The following is a 24,041-nucleotide window of genomic DNA, read 5'->3' as shown; positions in this document are numbered from 1 at the left end:
TGATTAGCAGTTTGAAGTCTTGTCCAGGTCAAGGTGGGTTATTACAGGCTTTTGTCCCTTCAGAGACAGTGGTGTATATTGAAGACCTGGACACAGCAGCCGGTGTCCCGACCACTGGAAGACAACATTCCTTTTTGAAACCACTTCATGTTAAAAGCAGTTTCCGTTAGCAGCCATCACGCTGATAAAACTTTATGATGCTATAACTCAGCTTAAGTGGAAGCTTCCTCCGTGCTGGCAGAACAGCCTCCTGCCTACATATAATCATTTGAGAGCTCCACTGAGTCATTTTATCTAGTGGACACATTTGAAGAGAACCATGTGCCAAGAAATCCTCCCAGAGTACAGGATCTTGTAGCTGGTAGGGGGAAACAAAGTGAGGCTTACTGTCATACCAGCCGACTGGAAACTGAGGTGGAGAGCTGAGATAGGCCCATTTAAGGCACACGCTAAATCCACCTCAAACCTGGCTTTTTCGTAAAGGGATAAAAGACTCATTACTCTGAGTTATGAGGAGCATATTGGTATGCGTGGTGCCAACACTGCTGAGGTCTCACTCCTCTGTAGAGCTGTCCATCATATTGAATAATGAACAACCTTTTACATCTGCGCTACAGATATTACATAAGGAGGCTTAAAAGTTACCTGGAAATGTGCGAGTGCCTCTGATGTTCACATTAGAATAAACAGAAACATGTCTGCCACAGAGCTGAATATGAGACATCTATTTAAACCCTTCATTTTGACTGAAAGGGCCTTCTCAAGGTTCAAGGTTAACCAAAGCTGTTAAAAGCTGAAGTTTATCTTAGCAGTTTACTGTCGATTGACTTAAAATTAGTTGAAACAAGTGAACGTAACAGGACGTATGATTTAGCAGCTAGAGCAGTTTTTTCCTTGTTCCTGGAGTAAATCAATTAAGCCTTTTTCTGGTCGATTTCACACAGGGTTTGACTTCCTCGTGGTTCATGGCCAAACTCTCAAACATGCTCGTCACTGTTATTTCTTCATTGAATATGTTTTGAGGTTCCTTGGGTTCTACTGGGGTTGTTTGCAGAGATTGTTCCCTCTCGTTGGTTACCTCAAAGGGAAGAGGCTGGTGTTGGTGCTAAGAAAATTATATACCTACAAGGAATGTACAAGATGTCTCTGAACTCTGTGTTTCCCGCTCCCTGCTCCTCTCGGATGTAAAGGTGAAGCCAAACTGGGTCAAATGGCTTGTTTAACATGCAGCAAGGGGATGAATGAAAAAAAAGAAGAGTAAGGATAAGCAGATGTGACAGGAGAGAGATTCTTGAAGAAAGACAAAGAGCGTTATTACGAAGGTTCATAGTGTTGAACTGTGGCGTTAGTACGCTTAATTCCTCGTCATTTAATCCCTTGTCCTCAGTTTGTGTCTCATTGGTCACTTAGGTCTGAATTGTGAAGAGGTTTCTTGCGTGTTGTATAGTTAGCGTTTTACTTGAACCCCTTGTGTTACACTGTTCAGTAATGGCGTTAAAAACAAGATTATGATTATGACCGCGAGCATTTCAAGTCATCAATTCATTTTTTGTATTGATCACTTCTGTTGCGTACATGCAGTACAACATCTGTCCAGTGGGATTCAAACAGTATGGCCTTGACTGCAGCTGGCTCTTTGTTGGATTTTCTGTTGAGGTTTGATTTCCCACCATAGCAGATGGAGGAAAGCTTGTGTGTGATTTCTGTGTGGCAGAAAAAATTACCTTGACGGTGTTCCCTTGATGCGTTATGTTCTGTTGTCCCAGCGTGAGGTCCCCAATGAATGTCCACATTTGAGTGTCTGTGCACACAGCTCTTATTAGTTTTAGGTTGGTAGTGCTGTGCAGCGCAAAAGTATTCATTGTTATTTGTCTGATTATGGCAGTTTGAGTATGTTGAAAATAAAGGTGCTTGTATTTGTTATACTTTTCAGTCCTGTTTTTTTGATATATTACATTTAAAAGTCTGTACTAGACTTCAATAACATCTAAATGACATCCAGTTTTAAGAGGAAATTGCCATTGACTCGTGACACAAGTTTAAACACTGTTGATTTTCATTAAAGCAAATCTCTCTTTTCTTTTCTTCTCTCCGTCTCTCCTCAGTGTAGCTAGAAAGGAATCCTGCAAGAAGGATTAGCGGTCTGTCAATGAGGAACTACCGGCTCATCTTCTGCCACAACCTGAAGCAACCATAGATGATTCAGTGGTTCACTGGCCAGGGGAGGAGAGGATAGGACACACTTTCACTGCTACACGGTGAGTACTCACACACACACACACACACACACACACACACACACACACACACACACACACACACACACACACACACACACACACACACACACAAACACGAACACACAAATAAATAGATGAAACACACCCTGTGCACATGGAACAGGAACACCTGCAGGGAACTTCTTCACATTTGGCACACTCATGCTCTTGGAATCAAGGATGAACTCATGTAATTAACTGTTCAAAGTCACTGCAACCCCACAGAGAACATGTACTCTAAAGTTCATATGCTAACAATGACATCATTTTACTCAAGTATTATAAATCAATCAATCAATTAATCTTTATCTGTATAGCGCCAAATCACAACAGACAGACGCTTTTCCAAACATAGCAGGTCCTGACCGTACTCTATGTTAAATTATTAACAGAGCCCCAACACCAAGACAGGATAAGACTCAGCCTTTTCTCATCTTAATCTACCATGAGTATTGCACCTCGCAGTATTTAACCAGTTACAGCGGCGAGGAAAAACTTCCTTTAACAGGCAGAAACCTCAAGCAGAACCAGACTCATGTTAGACAGCCATCTACCTCGAATGAGTTGGGGTTGGAAAAAGGGATTATTAAAGGAAGTTTTTACATTTTATATCCTAAAAGTGAATTTCATGGAATAATTATAATTTTCTGCTCAACACAAGCTTGACTGGTTGTCAGTGACGAACAAGTGCTTGATTGTAAGTTTGATTTATCATTTAGAATCGGGTTTGGATACTGGAGGAATCAAAGATTGCCCCACTTGGATTTTAGTTAGTTAGTTTTGTTAGTTTCAAAGAGAGAATACTTTTTTTTTCTCTGGGAGACAGATGAACCACTCTGTTGACCTTTCCAAACAGAAAAACGTCTAAAAACTGGTCTTTTCATATATTTTGAAACCAAAACAGAGCACTGCTTCTAGCCTGAGAGCTAGTGTCTTTGGTCAAACCTCCCAAGGACAGTTTGGGGCACACACATTTGTAACTATTAAACAACCAAAGATTTCATTATGTGTCATTTTGTGTAGTTAAAACCTTTAAATCATCAAGATGATTTCTTTGTAAAAGTTTAATCTGCAAAGAAGTACATGTCATGTATTATTTTTAAGTTTTGGCCATCATTAACTATTTTAAGTCTTAAAATTTTACAAATTGTAATCAGATTAAAAATTGATAAATGATCTCATAAACATCAGACACATTCAAAGTCTACATACTAAAGTTACAGCACAACTGTGCAAAGTGCTTGATTCTGATTGGCCTTTACACTGCAATGTATCAGCAACTAATTGACAGAAATAGACCGTTGCTATTGGATGCTTGCCCCTCCTCTTTATGCTGGAATACAGCTCACTCTGTCTAGGTCCAATCTGCTCACCATACTTTATTCTTTCTCGTACATAAAACAGACTGATGCAGAAAATTGCTTCTCATTCTATAATAAACAACAACTTAAACTAGGTGCTTTTTTAAATGACTGTAATAATAATATCTATATTGCATCAAATTATAGTTATCTCAGGAAACCAAACAAAAGGAGCTGATCTCTCTGTAGGACTCTTTGTTTTACTGCAACAAGAAACAGGTTTTGAACCTGTGGTGTAAGAGGAGGACCAACCTCGCTGACCATTTATCACAAGCTTCCTTCTTAGCAGAAAAATCCTGTCTGACCACACCATTACCCGCTCTCTGTCTGCATATGTCTCAAGCATTGGAGACCTGAATACCTGCTTGTGTAGATTCAGATACATTCATACAGACATCTTCTGTTAAACCTTGTTTATGTGATGTTCCTCCTCCTCCTCCTCCTCAGATTAATAAAACCATCTGCCTCTGTTTGCATCCGCATTACTCACCAACCGACCACCGTGTTCAGAGTCTGACTTTGAACACAAACAATCCTTGCAAGTTCTTGATTTTCTTTGCTTTGCATCAATTTCCATTCCACTGCCAGACGCCGCCAGTGACTGGGTCCCCTTTGCATGGGAAGTAAGGCGTGATGACGAGAGAGGACACAACAAACACTGCAGGGATGGAATATAATTAAGTAGTGACCTTTAAGTAAGGATTATGTAACGGATAACCGGATCACACTGAGTCACATTTATGTAATTTAAAAAACAGGCCCTGCGTGAATAAAAGTTATCAGTGGTCTTTTGACTAAACCTTCAATCTGTCTTCTCATCACCCTGCTCAGGCAGATTTGAAACCCTTTTTTACTTTTGAAAATAGACCCTTACATTTTTATAGAAATACATGTTTAACACCAACTTTCAATACAAACATAATCAAAGAACGTTTGAAAAGAAAGTTGACCCATACTTGGCCTCAATCCACAGTTTTATTAACACTTAAAGGTCAGATATATTTGCAGTAGTGTCAATAAATCAATGAAGCTTTATTTTGAAATCACCTTTCATACAAATCAAATTTAATTGAAAGTGCTTTACGGCGACTGAGAACAAGAAAAACTGAGAAAAAGAAGATAAAATCAAAGGTCAAATCTGTCGTAGGACAGTTGACACAGAACGCACTTAACCATAAATTCCTCTTCTTCTTTATTCTCCCATTCCTTCTCATTCTTAAGTGACAAGGTGTAAAAGTCTTTGCTGACCTGTGGCCTTGTGCTGCTGTCTGTTCTCCTCCTCTTCCTCCTCCTCTACTTAAGGGGAGGTTTAACATAGTCTTAAGTAGCCACTCCTCTATGTTTGGGTGTTCATTTTTGTTTGTTTGTGGACGACAGAGGTAAGGTGTTTACTGATATCACTCTTCTTGTTATCATGTCTTTATCACTGTCAGTCATTGGTTGTACTTTCACCACTCTTTGGTGCGCTCTTCTTTCATACAATTGTCCCATCCCACTTTTCTTTTGATCTAACCCCTTCCTCTCTACTCGTCTGATTTTCCTCCTGAAGACGTGAGGTCTTGGCGGGGCTGTGGTGAGGAGGAGGAGGCCATGAGGAAGAGCGTGTCTCCGTTGCCAGGCAATGAGGGCGGGAGCTCAGCCGGCACCACGCGGGTTTTTGGCGTTCCTTTGGAGGAGGTGACGCGCACTCACACTATCAGTGGCCACGAGGTTCCAGCACTGGTGAAGCACATCGTTGAATACATCGAGGAGCATGGTGAGTAATCAAGACACTTCTGTTGTTGTGGTTTGTTTTGGCTGCACTTTTTCTATGTGTCAAACATGATTCATATCTGAAAAGTTGACATCACAAAGTTAGAATATCTGGGTGATCAGCCAATCACGTCATTGTCTTAATAAAGTGTAGTTACGTGAGTCATGCACACCCATGTGTGTGTTGGTGTTTCTGTTGCAGAGATTTGTTTGAATGTGCTGGGAGTTAGTTCAATGTCATAATATTTGTTTTCCTCATAGCTTCATAAATGAACCGAAGATTATTATTATTTTTTAAGTTATATTTTTGGGCATTTTTGCCGCCTTTATTGATTATTATTGGACAGCTGAAGAGAGACATGAAATGTGGGGAGTAGAGATGGTGGAGGACATGCTGATCAAGGCTGGAATTGAATCTGCGACCTCTGCACGGGGGCTACAGCCTCTGTCTACGCGGCGCACGCTTAGACCGCTAGGCCAATGGCGCCCCATGAATCGAAGATTTAAAAGTTCAGGATTCATGACAAGCAATGGCAATTTCTTCTCATTCAGAACTATTTTTGTGTGATTTCTCTGTATTGATTAAAAGTAAAGGCCTTAAAGCTGGGGTTGGTAGTCAGATTTAGATACACTTTTTGTTATACTGGTTAAAATTATCTTTATGTCCCGGTGGCAATCAATACATGGGGGGTTAGACGGAGCCCTGAGGAAATGCTACATTCAAATTCATGCTAGTTTTCTGTGACTACCAACCTTAGCTTTAATCATCAGTTCTACCTGTTGAACTGAGAATATTCAGAACCTTCCACACGACTCTAGACTGAATAGGAGAACAGAAATAAGATTACTAACACCAGTTAGATTCCACTCAGGGCGATTTTTCCCCTTCATAATTTAAAGTCCACCGTGAGTGTCCCATGTTTCATTCTTAAGTACATACTTCTAAGCACTCATCACATCTGATAGCGTTTCAGTTTCCCAAGCACGCCCTGCTGCTGTTGCTCTGCTGTGACTGCTCTTGCATCATGATAAAGTCAAAATATGTCGGTAGCAGAGATCCAGTGTATGTGATAAGATGAACTCTGGATGCACCAGCAGACAGCAGCATGGTCTGCTTCCTTCTTCATTACATAACCGTTCTGTCAACTGCAGCTTCACTTGTGAAAACAGACAAGCTTAGCAGTGAAGAAAAGGAACCCACCAAAAGTCCTGGCCCCGGGCCTTTCCCAGATCCACCCCCGACCATTTCTCTACAAGCCTGGCAGAGCAGGAACTTCTCTCTTACATCATTATCTCTAGAAAAAGAAAAGTTGGCAGTTCAGAGTTTTTTCTTCTGAAAAGGACGAGAAGGGTAAAAATATGAGATTACCTCAACCGCGAGTTTGCCGTTTCTTTTAAACTAACCGGTCTGAATTTTTCTGGTATGAGCTGGTGATGGTACAGGGCACATTGTGTATTCAGTAGCAGCTCTGCAGTGTTACATAGCCCATTCAGCCCACAGCCAACACAACACAATATAATCCTTGTTATTCTAAGGTTGCACTCTTTATTTAAGATCAAGAGAAATGGACAAGTTGGGTTATTCAAGTCTCCATTTTCAAATGTCAGACAGCACTCGTCAAACTTTGCTGCCATTGTTTTGTTAGTATGATTGAATCTACAGCAAAATCCTTTAAAATGACTGATGATGAGAGCGTTTATGAATGCAATTGTTTTCCACTTTGAATTGTTTAACTTAAACTAACATGCTTGTTGGACTTGTGTGATCTCTTGTGTCTCTGCAAACCAACTACATGTCTCATTTCAGACAAAATTACACAAGCGTGCAAAGTTTTAATCGTAGAATTGATTTGCAATGTGTCTTAATGTAGAATAATAAGTATACTGAGTGTCCCGAGACATTCATAGAGGACAAGGTAAATTAACAAGATCTGGATGTGCTGTCTATGTACATATTAAAGAAAGGAATAGAAGTGTGTTGGATACGTCTTCTTCATATCTGTCCAGACAAGTTCAACAATAGATACAACTCACTTTTCTGGTCTTCTCTCTCCTAATGTGGCTTCAGCAACACATCCAGCCATGAAAGAGTCATTTTCTTGTAAAACCAGTCAGTGGATATTTTTTAAACCAGCTTCACCTTAAATCCCCTCAAGTGTCCAGTGAAGCAGGATGACGGTTTGTGTGTCCTGGGGGCTGCTTGACCATATGAGGTTATGTAACAACAAGACCCTAATCCTCCCGGGCCTTTGCTCAGAGTGCCGCTGTCAGTTCAGAAGTTATTCAGCCAGTGAAAAGACCTTAATCTCTCTCATCTAATTTCTGTTTGATGTCCAAGGTTTTAGCAGCTGCAGCAGTCAGTTTAAAGTCAGAACTCTGGAGATAATCTAGTGTTAGAATGGAGATTGAAAATGTGTTGGACAAAAGCTGCTCATACAGTTTATCAATGATTGATTTAGCTTTTGTAGATATCAAACAGTGTAACATAGGGATGACCAAAGATGATGATAGAGATGACTGTCATTAAACAACAGTATGTCAGGGCATCAGTATTGTGCACTGTCATTGTGTTTATTAGTGGATTTCTTTGAGCTGCTCTCACGATGATTACAGACCCAGTTGTCATTTGATTCTCTTGAGCACAGGACTCCAGTGGAACATTCAGCCTGAAAGACCAGTGGCTGAAACACCTCGGGCAGTGTCATGAATGAGTGAATGGGTGAATGTGACGAGGCATTTTAAAATAGTTGGCATTGGCCGATGTTTGTGCACACAAGGCTGAAGGCTGATTAAAAAAAAGTACAAATAATGTCTGCAGTAGGGTTGACCACAATTAATCGATTATCGATTAACTGATTGTTAAGAAATTACACAAAACACACATTTTTGTTTTCTATTTTTCATCACGTGTAACAAAAAACATGTGGTTTCATATTTCGTTCAGCTATCAGGGAGGTGCTTTAAGTTTAAAGCGTGTTTCGATGTGAATCAGCTGGTTAAAGGGGTTGCACATAGCAGAGACGCTCAGCTGGCGGCTTCGACTGAGTGACAGGTCTCCACGAATGCTTTTTAAAGAGGATCAATACGCAATTGCTGCCGACACGAACACATTTCCCCTACCTTTGGATATGAAGCCAACAGACTGGTAGGAATTGCTAGTACCCTATGTTTGCAGAGCAGCAACATCAGAGCCGTCTGGGCTTTTCTGCAGCTGGACTGTTTATGACCCGGTTGCGCTCCCAGCTGACACCTGACTGCGTACAGGTACTTATTTTTCTCAATAAGAACGAAGAGACAGAAAACTAGACACTGTGAGTCCGAAGTATTTTTCTGTTAGTAGTACAAGCCTTCACTTTATAAGACTATGCCCGCAGAGAAGCCTGATTGTTGATATTCAGCGTGTCAAACATGTACCCGTATTAAATACCGTCAGTTCTATGCATTTTGTTGATGTGGAAAATATAATCTGCGGGGAAAACAACGTACTTGACATAAGAATAAAAATGTCTTTTTTAAATGATTAATCGATAATTGATCGTTAACATTTCCAAAAATCGATCACGGTAAATACTTAAAATGTACATCCCTAGTCTGCAGACACTGCAGGCAGCATCATCACTGTGGCTGCTATTGAGCATCAGCTGTAGAAAAAAAACAACATTGGTCCACTACTAGTTTAGAGTTTATCAGAGCTCACAGACTGATATTTTGTGATCCATGTGAAGAACAATGTGTATCATGGAGTATAAGGTGTAAATACTGCGTAATCCGATAGAATCAGAATCATTTGATCTACCCACAAGGGGGAATTCACAACTGACTTTCAGTAAATAGTGATCATTTTCAAACTTGATTTGAATTTGTGTAAATTTGACCTGGAGCTGCTGGAAACACACACAAGCATTTATCATACACAAGCAAAATGCACAGCGTGACATCATGTGACAAATCAGCACAGAAACATACCATAACACAAGATGAACAGAAGATGTGATTATATTAAAAAAGTGTAAATCTGGTTTTATCGCAGGACCCTGATGACCTTTATTTTTCCTACTGATAGGGCAGGAGTGACGTACACCATTTAATTTGCAAACACACACAAACCCACAGAGCTTGTATTTTCTTTTTGTGCGATGACCTCATGTAAGCTGAGCATGAGGCCAGGGTTCTTTTAAATACTTCCGTCTTTCCTGGTGGAGAAGGTTTAGCCATTGACAAAATAAGGAAAAGGCTTAGATAGTATTAACATGCAGAAATAATGTCACTTTTTCTGTTCATGTGTCAACAGGTCATCTAGATCTGGAGGGACTCTTCCTGGTGAATGGCAACGCAGAGCGCGTGGATTGGCTGCGCCAGCGTTACGACAGCGGAGAGGAGGTGGAGCTAGAGAAGGAGGCGGACCTTGCGTCAGCTGTCAGTCTGCTCCGACTCTTCCTGCAGGAGCTCCCTGAGCCCGTTATCCCAACATCGATTCAGGGACACATACTACAGCTGCACCAAGGTGCGTGGAATGGACTGCTGCTCCACTCATGGCACTCTTCATGTCTTCAATACTCTCTCCTTCACCCCATGTCCTCTGAAACCAGCAACATGTGCTGTCTGTTATCCATTATGAGACTACAGTATCAGCTTTACTGCTGGAAGTTTATAAGTTGTTTTTAAATCACTTACAATTTTGAGTTTGTGAGGATTGGACAGTTTAGTGTACTATTGGAACATGTAATGGATGACTTAACCAATCCAGTCATCAAATGAAGAGGTAGAGTACAACATGTTAAAACAAGATAACGCACATTGCTTTCATGAATCTGCCACCTCATGCGCTCTGTTTCAGTTTCCCTTCTCTGCCCTGTGCCTGTTTTTATCACAGATAATCTGTTGTAATCCCTGGTCGTTATGACCCGTGTTCTTGTCGCTGTCATTCAGATTACAGCAGTCAGAGGTTTGCATGTCACATCATTAATTTCTCTGTCTATTATAACCGAATTATCATTTTGAACATTCTTCTTCTCTAATGTCATCTCCCGTTCCTCCTCATTTCACCTCTCCCGGAGGATTATCAGTCTTATCTGTGTCTGCATATTTACCAATGATAACAACGTACGGTCAGCTGTACAGGAACGCAGAGAACTTCATTCCACAGTATCTCATTTCTAATATAGATTATGTTTTCCTGTAAACGTAAGAACACGTTGAAATCTTAATCGCTAATCAAGTTTAGGCTATACAATAAGCTAATCATAATATATTCTCTAACAGATTACAGCAACGAAGAGGAGCTGTGCAGAAACCTGAAGTACCTCCTGCAGCAGCTTCCCCAGCTCAACTACGGCTTGCTGCGCTTCCTGTGCCGCTTCCTGGCCAGTGTGGCGTCACTTCAACAGGAGAGCTGGAACATCGGGACGCTGGCCGCTGTCTTCGGGCCGGACATCTTCCAGTAAGATGCCTGTATAGTAGTTACAATGGATAAGGAAAATCAGTGAACATTGCACAACAATCAAACTGTTTGGTCCTTTGAGCTCAGGGAAACTAAATGCATTTCTTTCCCCCAAATATTCAGAGAGGTGACCCTTCTTTTCACATTTTTATCTCCACACTTCCAGCTGTAGACAATGTAGACTTGTCAGCATATCATGACTTTAAAAATGTAAATATTATTTTGTAATACATTTTCATTTGGAGAAAATTCAAGTAGTAACATTCAACAGGATTCCTGTGTGGAGAGAAATCGATTTCCCTGACATTAACAGACACACTGAGCGACACTGAGACACTTACACGTGTATTTATTTAGGTATTCTAATCATTCTGCTTCTTGCAGCCCACACAACACACTGTTCTCTTGTCTGTTTGCAGTCTGTCAACAGAAGCAGAGGACCTTCGAGACCAGGAGTCTGTCAGCAGAGTCCTGGCTGAACTGTTGGACAACCAGGACGGCCTGTTTGACTCTGAGGACGACGATGTCTCCACCACCAACGACTACAGCTCCATCAATGAACAGGTATTTAGAAACAACACCCATCTCTTCCATGTTACATATTATCTCTGCTGGCTCTACAGTTTACACGCGCAGGGGATAGAAAAACAGAAACAAGTCATGCTGTCATATTTTGTGAAAGCAGTATTCAAGCCACGCTGAAATCTTCAAGGCTGAGAATTATAAAAAAAAAGCTTCAGTCGGTCAAACAGACATTCATATTTAGCTCCTCCAGTTATTGTCAGTAGAGTACACAATTTTACTGAACAGAAAGTTCTTCCAACAAGATATTTTCAGTGGAATCTGAAAAACCCCACCCAGACACACCCTCTCTCACACACACACACACACACACACACATACACGCACATACCAACGCAGAACACTGAAAACTCTGAGATGTGTTCACTGTCGAGAGCAGAATCTGACTTCAACTTAAACATATGTAGCCTATTTTTCTTCCCTACACAGTGTTGAACTATACATTCTTCCGCTATACACTGACAGACTGAACAAACTCAAAGTCATTTCCCCTGTTGCCCAGGAAGTAGACCTCCCCACACGGCCAAGAATCACATCATCAGCATGTAATGTTACAATCACCTGAGCACATTGTATTATTACAAGATAAGGTATACATGAAAACAATAACTGCAAGAGACAAACTCTGATTAGTATCTCACATTGCGTTTTATCAGAAGTTCATGTCACATATGAGATCACGTCGTCCTACAGAGCGGCGACGCTGCAAAGATCACGTTTAAATGTCAAAGTAAAGGAATACCGACAGTCTGGCCTGGAGGGAAAGAGCAAGTTCTTTATCTATAATCAGTCAGCGATTCAGTTACTCTAAATAGTCTGCTTTGAATTTATGTTTCCGTCACTTCCTTCACCAATTCATTACCTTTTAACTTCTCATCTGTTGCAGTTTTGTCTCTACTTTAGTGCTTTAACCGAAAAGGAAACTCAGCTCCTGTGTTACATTCAACCTTGAGTCCTTGTGCTCATCTTCTTCACATTGTTCCTTTCAATCAGGATGAAAACAAAGCTTTTAGAAAAGCTCTGGCTTCTGAAATAGAGTTTATTAGATTACAATTCTGCTCAGCACTAAGTTAAAGTACATTTTTTTTGTTCTATGCATCACTTTGAAATACAGTTTCCTCCACTTCCTTAGTTCCTGTGGTCTCCAATTGTCCTCAGTTTCATTTGCTGCAATACTTCATGAATCAGAGTTTATTACCAAGAGACAGAGTAAGAGAGAGCTGCTGCTGCAGAAGAACAAGTGAGAAAAATATGTTAAGACAAATCATCTCTGTACTAATCCATGTGTCTTATGTAAGAGAGAGGGCACAAAAGGTGGGGGTTGACGGAGGTAGAGGAAGAACAAGCAGACAGAAAGATGGTGAGACAAGATGGCGAGAGAGCAGAGAGAAGAAGAAGAAGAAGAAGAAGAAGAAGAAGAAGAAGAAAAAGAAAACATAGGGAGGGGGTGATGGCAAAGGAGGGGGAGGATAAGAAAAGAAGCTGGTGATGATGTAATCGTACAACTCACACCTCCAGCCCCTGCTCTGCTCTGCACTGGGGATGGCTCTGACTGTGCACTGAACATACCCTCATGAAGGGGATAATCTCCCACACACAAAAGCACACACACACATATGCTTTCACACAGGAGATGAACACGCTTCATGCTTGAGATAAGCAGACTTAAGAGCCGGTTGGGAAAGCCAAAAGTTCAAAATGTTACAAAATAATACGACAATTCTTCCTCTTAAGCTCTGTTTGTCCTATTTTTAACACAGTCTATTCCTAAAATATCAAAATGACAAGGTCAATTAGTTGCAGGGAAAATTCTACTTTACAATAAACTGATATTTTACCTCATTTTCAGAGAGGGTTAGATCTACACGTTGTTGTAGTCAGACATGAGAGCTGCAGATACCAAGAAGTGTAAAGAAACTGCTTTGAAGAGAACACGAATGATTGAGACCGGAACAGAGAAGGGGTCAGTTTTGTTCTTGCATGTTGGGACATCACTGAAACTCAACTATACTGGCATGGATGTAACAACAAATAGTGCAACTCTGGATTTTGGTGTGTTTGTTGGCAAAATTGAAGTCAGTTTAATTACAGTTCAGGTAAGAGCAAGACTGTGCAGAGGCATGCTGTTGCTATGATGAAATCTGTGGGTGTATTTGTTTGGAGTCAGTGTTTGAAGACGTGTTGGGAAGATAGAGTTTCTGGACAGAGCATGAAGGAAATAATTGAAATAAGGAAATGAAAATAGTAATTTCACCGTCACCTGTGTGTTCACGTAGCTCCTGACAGTTTTGTCCTAGTTTGTCACAAAGGCTGGACTGTTTGAGAGTTAGTTTTTATTCGTCAGCACATCTCACTCTCATGCAGTGCACACCAGGCAGAAAACAGAAGTTTGAATCAAGCACATTGCATCCTGTGGTATCAGAAAGCCAACATGTTCTGTTTGACACATACTTCTTAGAAATGGAGCAACAGGGCTGTACCAGTGTGTTATGAACATGAAAAATAAGCAGATTGTTCAAATAATAAGCTCTGTGTTTCCGGGCTTTGGAGACTGTTGGCTTTGCTGTCAGAAATGTGACTTGTAGGCTCTATCAAAGGCTTTTGCTTTTAAGCCTCTTTAGGATATTACATAAATGTCATAAAAATGTTCATGGCGATCCTATTTCTGAATAAGGCCTGGAGTCGGTTTTTTTTACAAGAAGGTCACAATGCTAGTTTGAATGGTTTGTTTAAACAGGAACATTTCTTTGAAATGCCTAACATTTATAATTATGAAAACCACAGGGTTATTGCAGAGACCACAGGGTTACTGCAGAGACCACAGGGTTACTGCAGAGACCACAGGGTTACTGCAGAGACCACAGGGCTACTGCAGAGGCCACGGATGCAATAGTTAAACATTCACACAGAAATATGAAGTGGATGTTTGGTATCTTCATGTTTATCAGTCAGTGAAGGCCAACATTTCCCAAACAGCACATCTTACCTACATGTACTCTTGCATTGATGATACTCTGCACATTTTGATGCTTTCTTTTTATCACGTTAAGATAAGATAAGATAAGATACTCCTTTATTCATCCCACAACGGGGAAACTCACGGAGTTACAGCAGCGAACAAGAAGGTGTACAGTACAAGAATTCTAACGAGAATATATATATATATATATATATATATATATATATATATATATATATATATATATATATATATATATATAAATGTCCATCAGAGACGACAGCTTGGCCATAATTCTCCTGTCAGCCACCACCTCCACAGGGTCCAGGACTGAGCTGGCCTTCTTCACCAGTTTGTTAACGCGTCGCTCTTCCGAGTTCACAATGTTCGAGTAAGTTCTTAACACTCACTCGATTAATTGTTGACATCCCTAATAAATGGTGAAACCTGGATTATAGTTGGATAAAGGTAGGGTGAAAATCTCAGTTATATGCGTTCACACATGCAGCTCATCCGGGTAATTTTGAGAAGTTTTCAGGAAATATGCACTCGTGAGGACAAGACTTAAGATGTCATATAACTGTTCCTGAGCACTGCCTTACTGTACTGTTAGTAATGATTCTGGTGCAGCTGTAAGTCCTCCTGCTGAGCCAGTCAGTCAGCACGCCTGGGGTCTGATTGCAAACCAGTTAGCCGTCTCCTTCCTCTCACAACCTACATACTATATGTTCTCCATATGCTTGCTCTACAAACCTTGCTCTGAGCTTAACTTACCGTTCTAATTTGGTTTGTTATATATGAGGGAAGATAGTCACGTCAAAGGGATCATTATCTATGACATTATTACCAAGCAGAGAAACACAGATGTTTGTTTTCTTAATGTGTGCGAATGTGTATTCATGCAACTTCACTGTAAGCTTCCAGTTTAGATCATATCAGATGCTGATCCACTACTAAGATGACATTGAAATCCATAATCTAAAATAAATGCAATGTCAGCTTTAATCTATAAAAGCTAAGCTGAAGATAAACCCATCAAAAATGTAAATAAGGCTCACTACTAAATATGATAGAGATATAAATGCTGGGGAATAAAAATATACATATGAATCCTATACACACGTGTTAATTCACCCAATGAAAGTAGCATTAATCTGGAAATGTATTGCTTTATCTTTGGAAAAGATAATGGCAAGGCAAGTTTATTTATAAAGCACCACTCATACAAGAGCAATTCAAAGTGCTTTACAGAGTTAAAAACAAACAACAGAACAGCAACAATCAACAAAAACATACAGCAAACACTTGGAACATTTACATTTTATATGCGAGGCCAGTTATGTTTGATCTACTCTCTCTCTCTCTCTCTCTCTCTCTCTCTCTCTCTGTACTCATGTAACTTAACGTACATAGTAAATAGTGTTAGGTTTTATTATTTATTTAAATTAGGAGGGATTATTCTAAATAATCAGCCCCCCCCCGCCGGACACAGAATCACAACTGGTCTTGTCTAAACCGAAATGAACCCTTTAATTATTCGATTCATCTGAGAACTTCTTCTCAAGTATTAAGACTCACGCATTGAATCTTTTCTGTGTCGAGTCGTAGCCCGAAGCTGGCTCAGACCTCTTGACACCACCGCAGGGTGCCCAACAGCCCAACAAAATCTGATCGTGAAATCTGACATTAAATTGAAAAACATCTAATTTAAAAAATGACATTAAATGGTAAAATATCCAATTGTAAAATATGACATTGAACAAACAAGTATCTAAACATAAAATATTAAAAAATATAACATCAAGAAAGAAGGTAAAAAAATTGTTTAAAGGTGTAAAAATGGGTTAGCATCCACTGGCGAGTAGTGTAAGCAGCCTGAAAGAGGGACGTTTTTAGTCTGGACTTAAAAGTGGTCAGAGTCTGGACTTGTCTGATACTGTCTGGGAGGTACTTCCAGGTCTGTGCTGCATATTAATAATAATGCACTTCAAATTGATGACTGTACTTTTGATTTAAGCAGTCAGGATTAGTAAGTATGCTGCATTGCATGCTGTCAACTTGTTTGGCCTGCTGACAGTGTTGGTCAGACTATCTGTTGTCTGTCTTCTTAATTAGGCCTCTCAATGACAGCCTCATTTTTCAGGTCTGTTCATTTAACCCGAGCAGTTACATGAACCAGCATGTCCTCTCACTTCATCCCTGCCATCTTATTTAAGTGCTCCTGGAGCGGAGCCATGTCTCTGATACCACAGTCTATAGTTACAATGTATTGGGCGATGAACATTAATTAGAGCTGGTGAATACAGTACTGTTTAATGTACCAGAGGATGTCACAATGTTCAGCAGCGGGGAACAGCATATAGATATGTGAGAACATATAGACATAGCTGATCCTGTGACCCTGTGACAGGCTGTTGAGCAATGACCTATTTGAGTCGGAGCGTGGAGTTATTTAAGTAGGAGGTGATGGCCTAGTTGGACAGTCCATGAGGGGTGTAATACTTCTGTAAGGAGGCATTTTGAATGCGCACACACACACACACACACACACACACATTCATTTCACACTTATTTTGTTTTTCAAATAAATACACAGCCGATCTGTTGATTTATTTACTTCGACTGAATTTAATGAGCGCTTGGCGAGAATGTGAATGTTTGAAAATCAGGTTTTCACACGTTTGAAGGTGAGGATGAGCTGGATCACACAGCCCACTCACTGCAGGAACATTAGGCCACAGGGCTTTTCTTCAGAGGTACTGCTGGAAGTAAACAGTGCAGACACACTGGAGAGATGAGCAAGAACACACAGAGGAAAGAGGATTAAAAAATACATAAGTTGAAGAAGTTGCACCTAAGCTGAGTTTGAGGGTTTGATTTTAAAACATTTTGGAGCCTACTTTAAAATGACCCCCTCTTTAAAATGTCACCAAGCGTCACTTTCAGCTGTATTAACTCTCTCCCATTTATAGTGACATTCCTTCATCAGCCAAACATGGCGTGTTTACTGGTGCAGCAGGACAAACGGTGATTAGATTATTGAAACATGAATCATTAGATGTGAGTCTCAGTAATGGGTGTGTGGAGGGATTGTTGAATGATTGGCTGATGTCCAAAACAACAGTCTTTTCTGCCTCAGACAACAAGTGTCTGTCATGAACTTATTTATCACAGTGATTAGATTATAAAACTGGCTGTGAATTACACTGCTGGTTCAGGATTTCTGGTGCCCAGAACTGCAGAAGTGTGTCACACGGTTTAGGTCAAGGCTGCAAGTTTTCGTAAACAACGGAGGAACCCTTAACCTTTATGTACAAACTCCCAAACAGGCCGGGTTCACTCAGTAGAAGAAAGAATGTGCAAAACAGCCAAAAAAATAAGGCGTTACAAATCAAGACTCATGTTAAGGCTGATACGTTTACTGAACATGTCATATCATGTGCCTCTCTATCATGACTCCTAGCTTTATACACCATCATTCTATAATTTACTCTACACAGATTAAAGGATTGGAGAAAGGCCAAATCCAAGGCTACTTTATTTGTACTGTCCAGAGAAGCGGGTAGTTATAGTCTACCTGTATGGACTACAGGTAATCCATGTGGTGCTCCCCTAGAGAAACTGCAAGCCATTAAATGAGCTCTGCAAGACCACTCAGTATTCCCTGTACACTCAGATCTTACCTAAGCTTCCTCACAGTTTTTCCAAAGAAGAAAAAAGCTGTTTGTCTTCCTCATTTTTTCTCATCCGTGCACACTGAACCTGTACAGAGCCCTCCCTTTTTGGATGTTCTAACAATCCTCTTAGTGTATTGACGTTTTAGAATCGACCAGGAAAATGAAGAAAACAATCAAAGGAGTCTTGGAAACCCCAGATGTAGGCCACAGTGTAAGACTTGTAATGTCAGCCTCGGTCAGTTGTCATTGTTCTGTGTTCTTGGCCCGCAATCAGTCCAACTAATGATGTCAGCAGGGCTTGTTGTTTTCTCCGTTTTCCATCCTGAAACTCCGAGCCAGACTGCTAAAACCAGAGCCAAGGCCAAGACCTTTTGTTCCAGGGCGTCTCTCTGCCCTGTCTTTTCACCCACTCTGACACACAAACACAGGCAGCATACAAAGATGTACACAGAAACACACAACACCTTCTTTTATTAAGAGCTTATTTGTGAGTTAACATGGTGAAGATCTAGGAGATTGTGTTTTCAGTTCTATGAATGACTCTCTTATCCTCCAGTATTATTCTACCTAAAGGCTTTCCTATAAGTGACTCAGCAGAGCCTTAGACATATCCATAACACCACTGTGCACCATGTAAATGAACCCCTATGGCCCAAAGGAGAGCTCAGCATCCATGTGTATTTTCATTGCATCAACTTTTACATATAAAGGATGTACACATGTGGTGCTTCTAACTCATATGGATGTCTATCTATCTACGGATCTGTTTGGATCCCATACATTGATTAATATCCTATCCCTCATACTTAGAGGCTGAGTTGTTAAAACTCGAATTCAGGATTAGGGAAGTATCGATCTGATCCTGGTCTCATGTATCAGTCAGATCCAGACTCAAACAGCTAGATCAGGCATTTGTAACAAAGGGCTGATCTATAGGACAGATCCTTTCATCTCAGTTCTATGCTCTTCTGTGTTTACAACGTAACATGTGCGAGTACTATGTCACCAGAGTGACATTTCATGCTCTTTTCACCAACAACTCCAACAGCACCTTGCAATATGTGCAAAGTTCATGTTTGAGTGATGGCATTAGCGTAGCACAATGTAACACAACTAGTTTAATTAAGCATCTCAAGAATCGTCATGCCAAAGAATACATGTACAACAAAACAAAGATGGATCCAGGAATGAAGCACTTACCACGGATCGCTGTAATGCAAAGACACAAGAAACTTCCCAGTGATTGGTTGAAAGTTTAAAAAAAAGAAAACAGACGGTTATTAAGTTTATTGTCCAGAATGAGAAACACCTAAAGTGTTAGAGTCACTGGTTGGACATGAGTTAAGACACCACAGTGCAGCGCTGCAAGCTAGAATCCTCCACAGATCACACACCAGGGACTAGACTCCGACTCCCAACAAGGAAATGCTTGACCCGTGGCAGATTCTGTTGAATGTAATGCACATGAGTTTGTTGTTGTTAGATTATGGTTTAATGTTGACATTTTGTTTTCTCATTTTTTTTTTACCAAACAGGAATTTTAATTCTGGACTAATCCACTGCTGCATTTAGAGGTTTACAGTTGAATTGTTGTTCCTGTTAGTTTTGAAGGTTTACATATCAAAGTGCAGTTATGCATTAATGATTTTGTTGATACACAATTAAATAGTCAGCTTAAATATATTTATTTTGCTATGGTTTACAAAGTTGGTAAAGCCTGATGTTGCCAAATACAATCCCCAGTCTCATCTTTACATTGAGGTGTTCCAGTTTTCAATTTCATTACTGGTATCAGATCTGATTAGTATTGATGTGGACTGATTTTAAAGCCTAAGTATCTGTATTTGGACTTTAAAATGTATTGGTGCAATGTAAAACTGTCTATTCATAATTTAAATTCAAAATATTACATTTCAGACAATCAAACGTTTCAGTCAATCAAACCGTTTCAAAAGGAGTCACAGAAATTTTCATTTTATATTGCTGAAAAAAAGTGTATTAGAAAAATTACAGTAGTTATAATCACCAGTGATCTAATGACACTGTGCTTAGCCTCTGATAATAATTGACCTATATATATATGGTTGATAACAAATAACTTACAGTGAGGGTTTGCATGAATGCATAGTCAAGATCCGGGCACAGTGCCTGCATTCAGCCTACCTCTCAACGCGAGGTGAAAAGTTCTCTTAAAGCTCCTTCAGGGGGTTTTAAGCTGCTTATGAAAGGAATCAAATTAATGTTGATGTCTCTTTGGGAACTACTAAAGCAAAAACAAGCAAAACACAAACCATCAGTAATTTAGTAATGCTCTTAACCATTGCTGCGGAGTGGGTGTCAAACAAAGTGTTCTTCAGCAGGCCTCAGGGACAGCTTTTGTTTACACTGTGAAGAGCAAAAATGTACAGGGAGTGATACATGTGACCTTGGAAAGGAGGGAGGATGGCTGTCTCATCAGAAAACACTACTTACACATGTACAAGACAAGATGAGCAAGATAGAAGACATACTGCTTTATCCACTGGGACAACTCAAGTTCCTCACAGGAGCTTTATAAAACCTTTTAAGTTTAGGCCTCTAGTTTAAAATATATATCTATAAATGTGATAACAGGACAACTCAGTCTGCTTGAAAATGGTCAAATGCATATCTTTTGTCATGAATTTTGGATACATTGATGTTTGGGGATTTCTTTTGTTTTAAAAACATTTTTGTGATCAAATTTTTACTTTTTTCATATATGTATACAGATTGATACAAATAGTAGTTACAAACTATTTATTGATCAACGCAAGGAGCAACAGCATGCTGGTGAGAAAAGATAAACTTATACAAATAAGGAAGGGGAGAAAAAACAAAACATTATAATAGTAAACCATTAAATGAATAAGTAAATACTAAATATATTTTTTAAATGTACTTTTGTCAAACTTTCTACAAGCAGTGCAAATCAGTTTCAATTCCACATTGTCCTGATGTGAAGTCCTTGGGCTGAGCTACAGCTTACAGCTGGGTCAGAGTGGGAGACATCACTGGGTATTGTAGTAACTCAGACACAGGACATTTTTTAGCGCATATAACGTGCAAGTTATAATGTTGCACCATCTTACAATCGAGTTTTCCGATCTTAATAATACATCTGTTGATTTTCCTCAATATTAGGGAGCTTTTTTTTAACAGCATCTGCATCCATTGGTACTAAACACCTGCTTCTAAAAATCCAAACACAGTATGGCTCTTCTTAGCTACACCTCAAAGAACCATTTTACTGCTAAACTGAATTTGAGAATTTTTGGTCAGAAGGAAAATAAATAAAAAGGTACTGAGGCTGTCTGAAAGGAGGCTTCTTTACCTAATCACATACACACATGCTTACACAAACACACACACACAGAGGAGTAGTATGAGTCATCCTCCCTGATCTGCACATGTGACGATGCAAGAATTCCCTGACAGCCAATCAGGGCTCAGTGGTGTTGCTGTAGCAACGGCAGTGACAGCAGCAGATGGGGCGTCTGCTGAGGAAGAGGCAAAGAGGGAAAGAAACAAGGAAAAAACAATCAAGAGACAGAGAGGAAGACGGTCTCATCATGGCCTTTAAACCCACATGTCTTTCAGGGGTTTTTAACAAGTCAGGTTTTAAGTCCTCAAGGAACCTGTTTTTTATTGGTTGATCACAGTAAAAAAAAAGTCACATGTAGATTATAATGCATAAAAATCATTGATTGTATATGAAGTCACAGTCTGTGCAGAAGAGCTGGTGAAGCCACAGTGTTGAGTCCTTCCCACTTCACCACCCAAACACACATTTAACTTTGAGATAAAAAGGCAACAGTCCCTCAGGTCGGTAGACTCTTCAGTGCAGCACCTTCTACACACACTTTGAAGCAGACACTCACAGTTATGTAAAGTCCAATGACTCCTATGTACTTTTTAAATACATGTCCTCAAGCTGTTCCTCCTCTCCTCTGCTGATTCAGCCAGAGCTTATTTTACCCCACACAGCCGTCAGTCATCACATCTTTTAATTGCATCAGACAAATTAATAAAACTGAACCTCTCAAAAAATGTAACACTTGAACATCATTTGGCACAACGAGACCCGACTACAATGACAGAAAGCATGTTAAGAAAAAAAGATTTGATGCAAATATTTTAGTTTTAAGTTTGTCCCTTGTTCCATCTGTTAACATGGAGGACATAGGCTGTGGGACCTACACTGCAGCCAGTCTGTTTTGGAGCACCAAGTGGTTCAGCCTCACAAATAAAAACAATATAATAAAAAAAAGAACATTAAAACATAAATTAATACAATAAATATCGAGTAGCTGGCGTATCGTCCATCTTTTTAAACATTCAAAGATTCAAACAAACAACCAATCTAAAAGTGTCTGTTTATGATTTAATAAACAAGTGCCTAATGACTTTTTATGATTATGACTCAGTTCAGTTGGTGTTCGCCCCGACCACTCAGCTCTCAGTTTACTCCATGCCTGAGTATTTCTGTGTGTGGCTTGTTCACATGCTGTCAGCTTCCTCTATAATAATGACTTATTTCTGTCTAGATATTTATTACACACCCTTCCTCTCTACAGATCTACTCCCCTCCCTCCCTCCATCCTATCCCATCCCCCTCCTTCCCGTCTTACATCACTGGTTTACCGTCGAAATCATTACACTCTTCCCTCCATCAATCCCTCCTCCTACTCTTCCCTCAGGCTCTCTCTAGGTTTCTTCTCTGCCTCTATTTATTGCCTTGACCTATGAGATTAAATAAGGGCCGGAGTACACTGCAAATATGACATTTTAATCTTAATTTCTTGCATGATATATAGATATGATGTTTTGTAGATGCATCATTTTATGAGTTAATTTGACCTCTGTGCCTTTTAAATGTAAAAAAACAGTATCAAGAATCAAGAAATCTTTATTGCCAAGTGAGCTCGCACTCACAAGGAATTTGACGTTGTAAATGGAACACTGGTACTTAACAACGAGACAGTAAGGACAATAAATATATAAACCCAAAAACTAACCTTAAAAGTTCTAAATAAAAATGAAAATACTATCTGTACAAAGAAAGGTGTAGAGGTTATTTTAAGACATGAATAAATGAATTAACCTAAGCCAGAGTGCAAATTTTAGTGGATGAATATAATAATGAAATATGTTAGAGAATAAATTACACTCTGCTCATGTTGTAAGGTGTCTTTATAACAAGCATGCATTCAATTAGCATTTTGCATTTGCACCAGCATTCATTCAAATGCTGCTACGGACGTGCCGGACTCCAGCGGCAACAGCTACCACTTCTATCTGTCTCATCACTATCATCACTCTCTCTCTCTTAATCTCTTCTGTCCCTCTCTCCAACCCTAACTCGGTCAAGGCAGACGGCTGTCTAACATGAGTCTGGTTCTGCTCGAGGTTTCTGCCTGTTAAAGGAAGTTTGTCCTTGCTGCTGTGACTTGCTAAATACTGCGAGGTGCAATGCTCATGGTGGATTAAGATGAGATAACACTGAGTCCTTCTAGTAAGAGGGGACTGGATCTTATCCTGTCTTGATGTTATATTTGAAATATATTTATTTTCAGTCTTGAACTTGTTTTTTCCAGTGTTACATCAGCCCTACTTCACCTTGTTGCATCAGTTGTAATGTGACGATCACACATGGGTACATTGCTGAGTAAACATAAAAATGATATATCACTTAACCCCACTTTAAACCCTCCATCCTGCTCCCTCCATCTTCTCCCTGTGCAAACTCACCTTGTTTACCCCTGTTCATTTTTTGGGTAATGGTAGAGAGAGTGTGAGGGGGGGTGTGATGGGAGGATCTCTGCTTACCACTGTACGGTATCTCCGGTGCCGACGTGTTACACATTAGCTCCATCTATATAAAGACGTGTGATGAAACTGTCATATCTTGTTCCTATCATGTACACGCATTTTTGCAGACACAAACATATCAACACCTTTCAGTGAATCTCT

At 39.9% G+C, this 24,041-nt stretch overlaps 1 protein-coding gene across 10 annotated transcripts in view; it reads left to right on the top strand.

The window, feature by feature from the left end:
* The window catches only part of fam13b (family with sequence similarity 13 member B), an 81,994-nt gene that overhangs the window by 23,182 nt on the left and 34,771 nt on the right, over positions 1–24,041 (top strand). For 5 of the 10 annotated variants that reach the window (XM_034689410.1, XM_034689406.1, XM_034689401.1 and 2 more), the window contains exons 2-6: positions 2,111–2,258; positions 5,190–5,396; positions 9,684–9,896; positions 10,655–10,832; positions 11,252–11,396. In XM_034689410.1, the coding sequence (XP_034545301.1) occupies positions 5,231–5,396; positions 9,684–9,896; positions 10,655–10,832; positions 11,252–11,396 (702 nt within the window). In that variant the 5' untranslated portion in view covers positions 2,111–2,258; positions 5,190–5,230. Of the gene's footprint in view, positions 1–2,105; positions 2,259–5,189; positions 5,397–9,683; positions 9,897–10,654; positions 10,833–11,251; positions 11,397–24,041 lie in introns of all 10 variants that reach the window. The other 5 variants (XM_034689400.1, XM_034689405.1, XM_034689409.1 and 2 more) reach the window with 1 other exon arrangement.

This window comes from Notolabrus celidotus, chromosome 8, assembly GCF_009762535.1.
Source record: "Notolabrus celidotus isolate fNotCel1 chromosome 8, fNotCel1.pri, whole genome shotgun sequence".
Classification (NCBI taxonomy): Eukaryota; Metazoa; Chordata; class Actinopteri; order Labriformes; family Labridae; genus Notolabrus; species Notolabrus celidotus.
The sequence above is the reverse complement of the archived record's forward strand: the minus strand, read 5'-3'. Positions and strand labels throughout refer to the sequence as shown.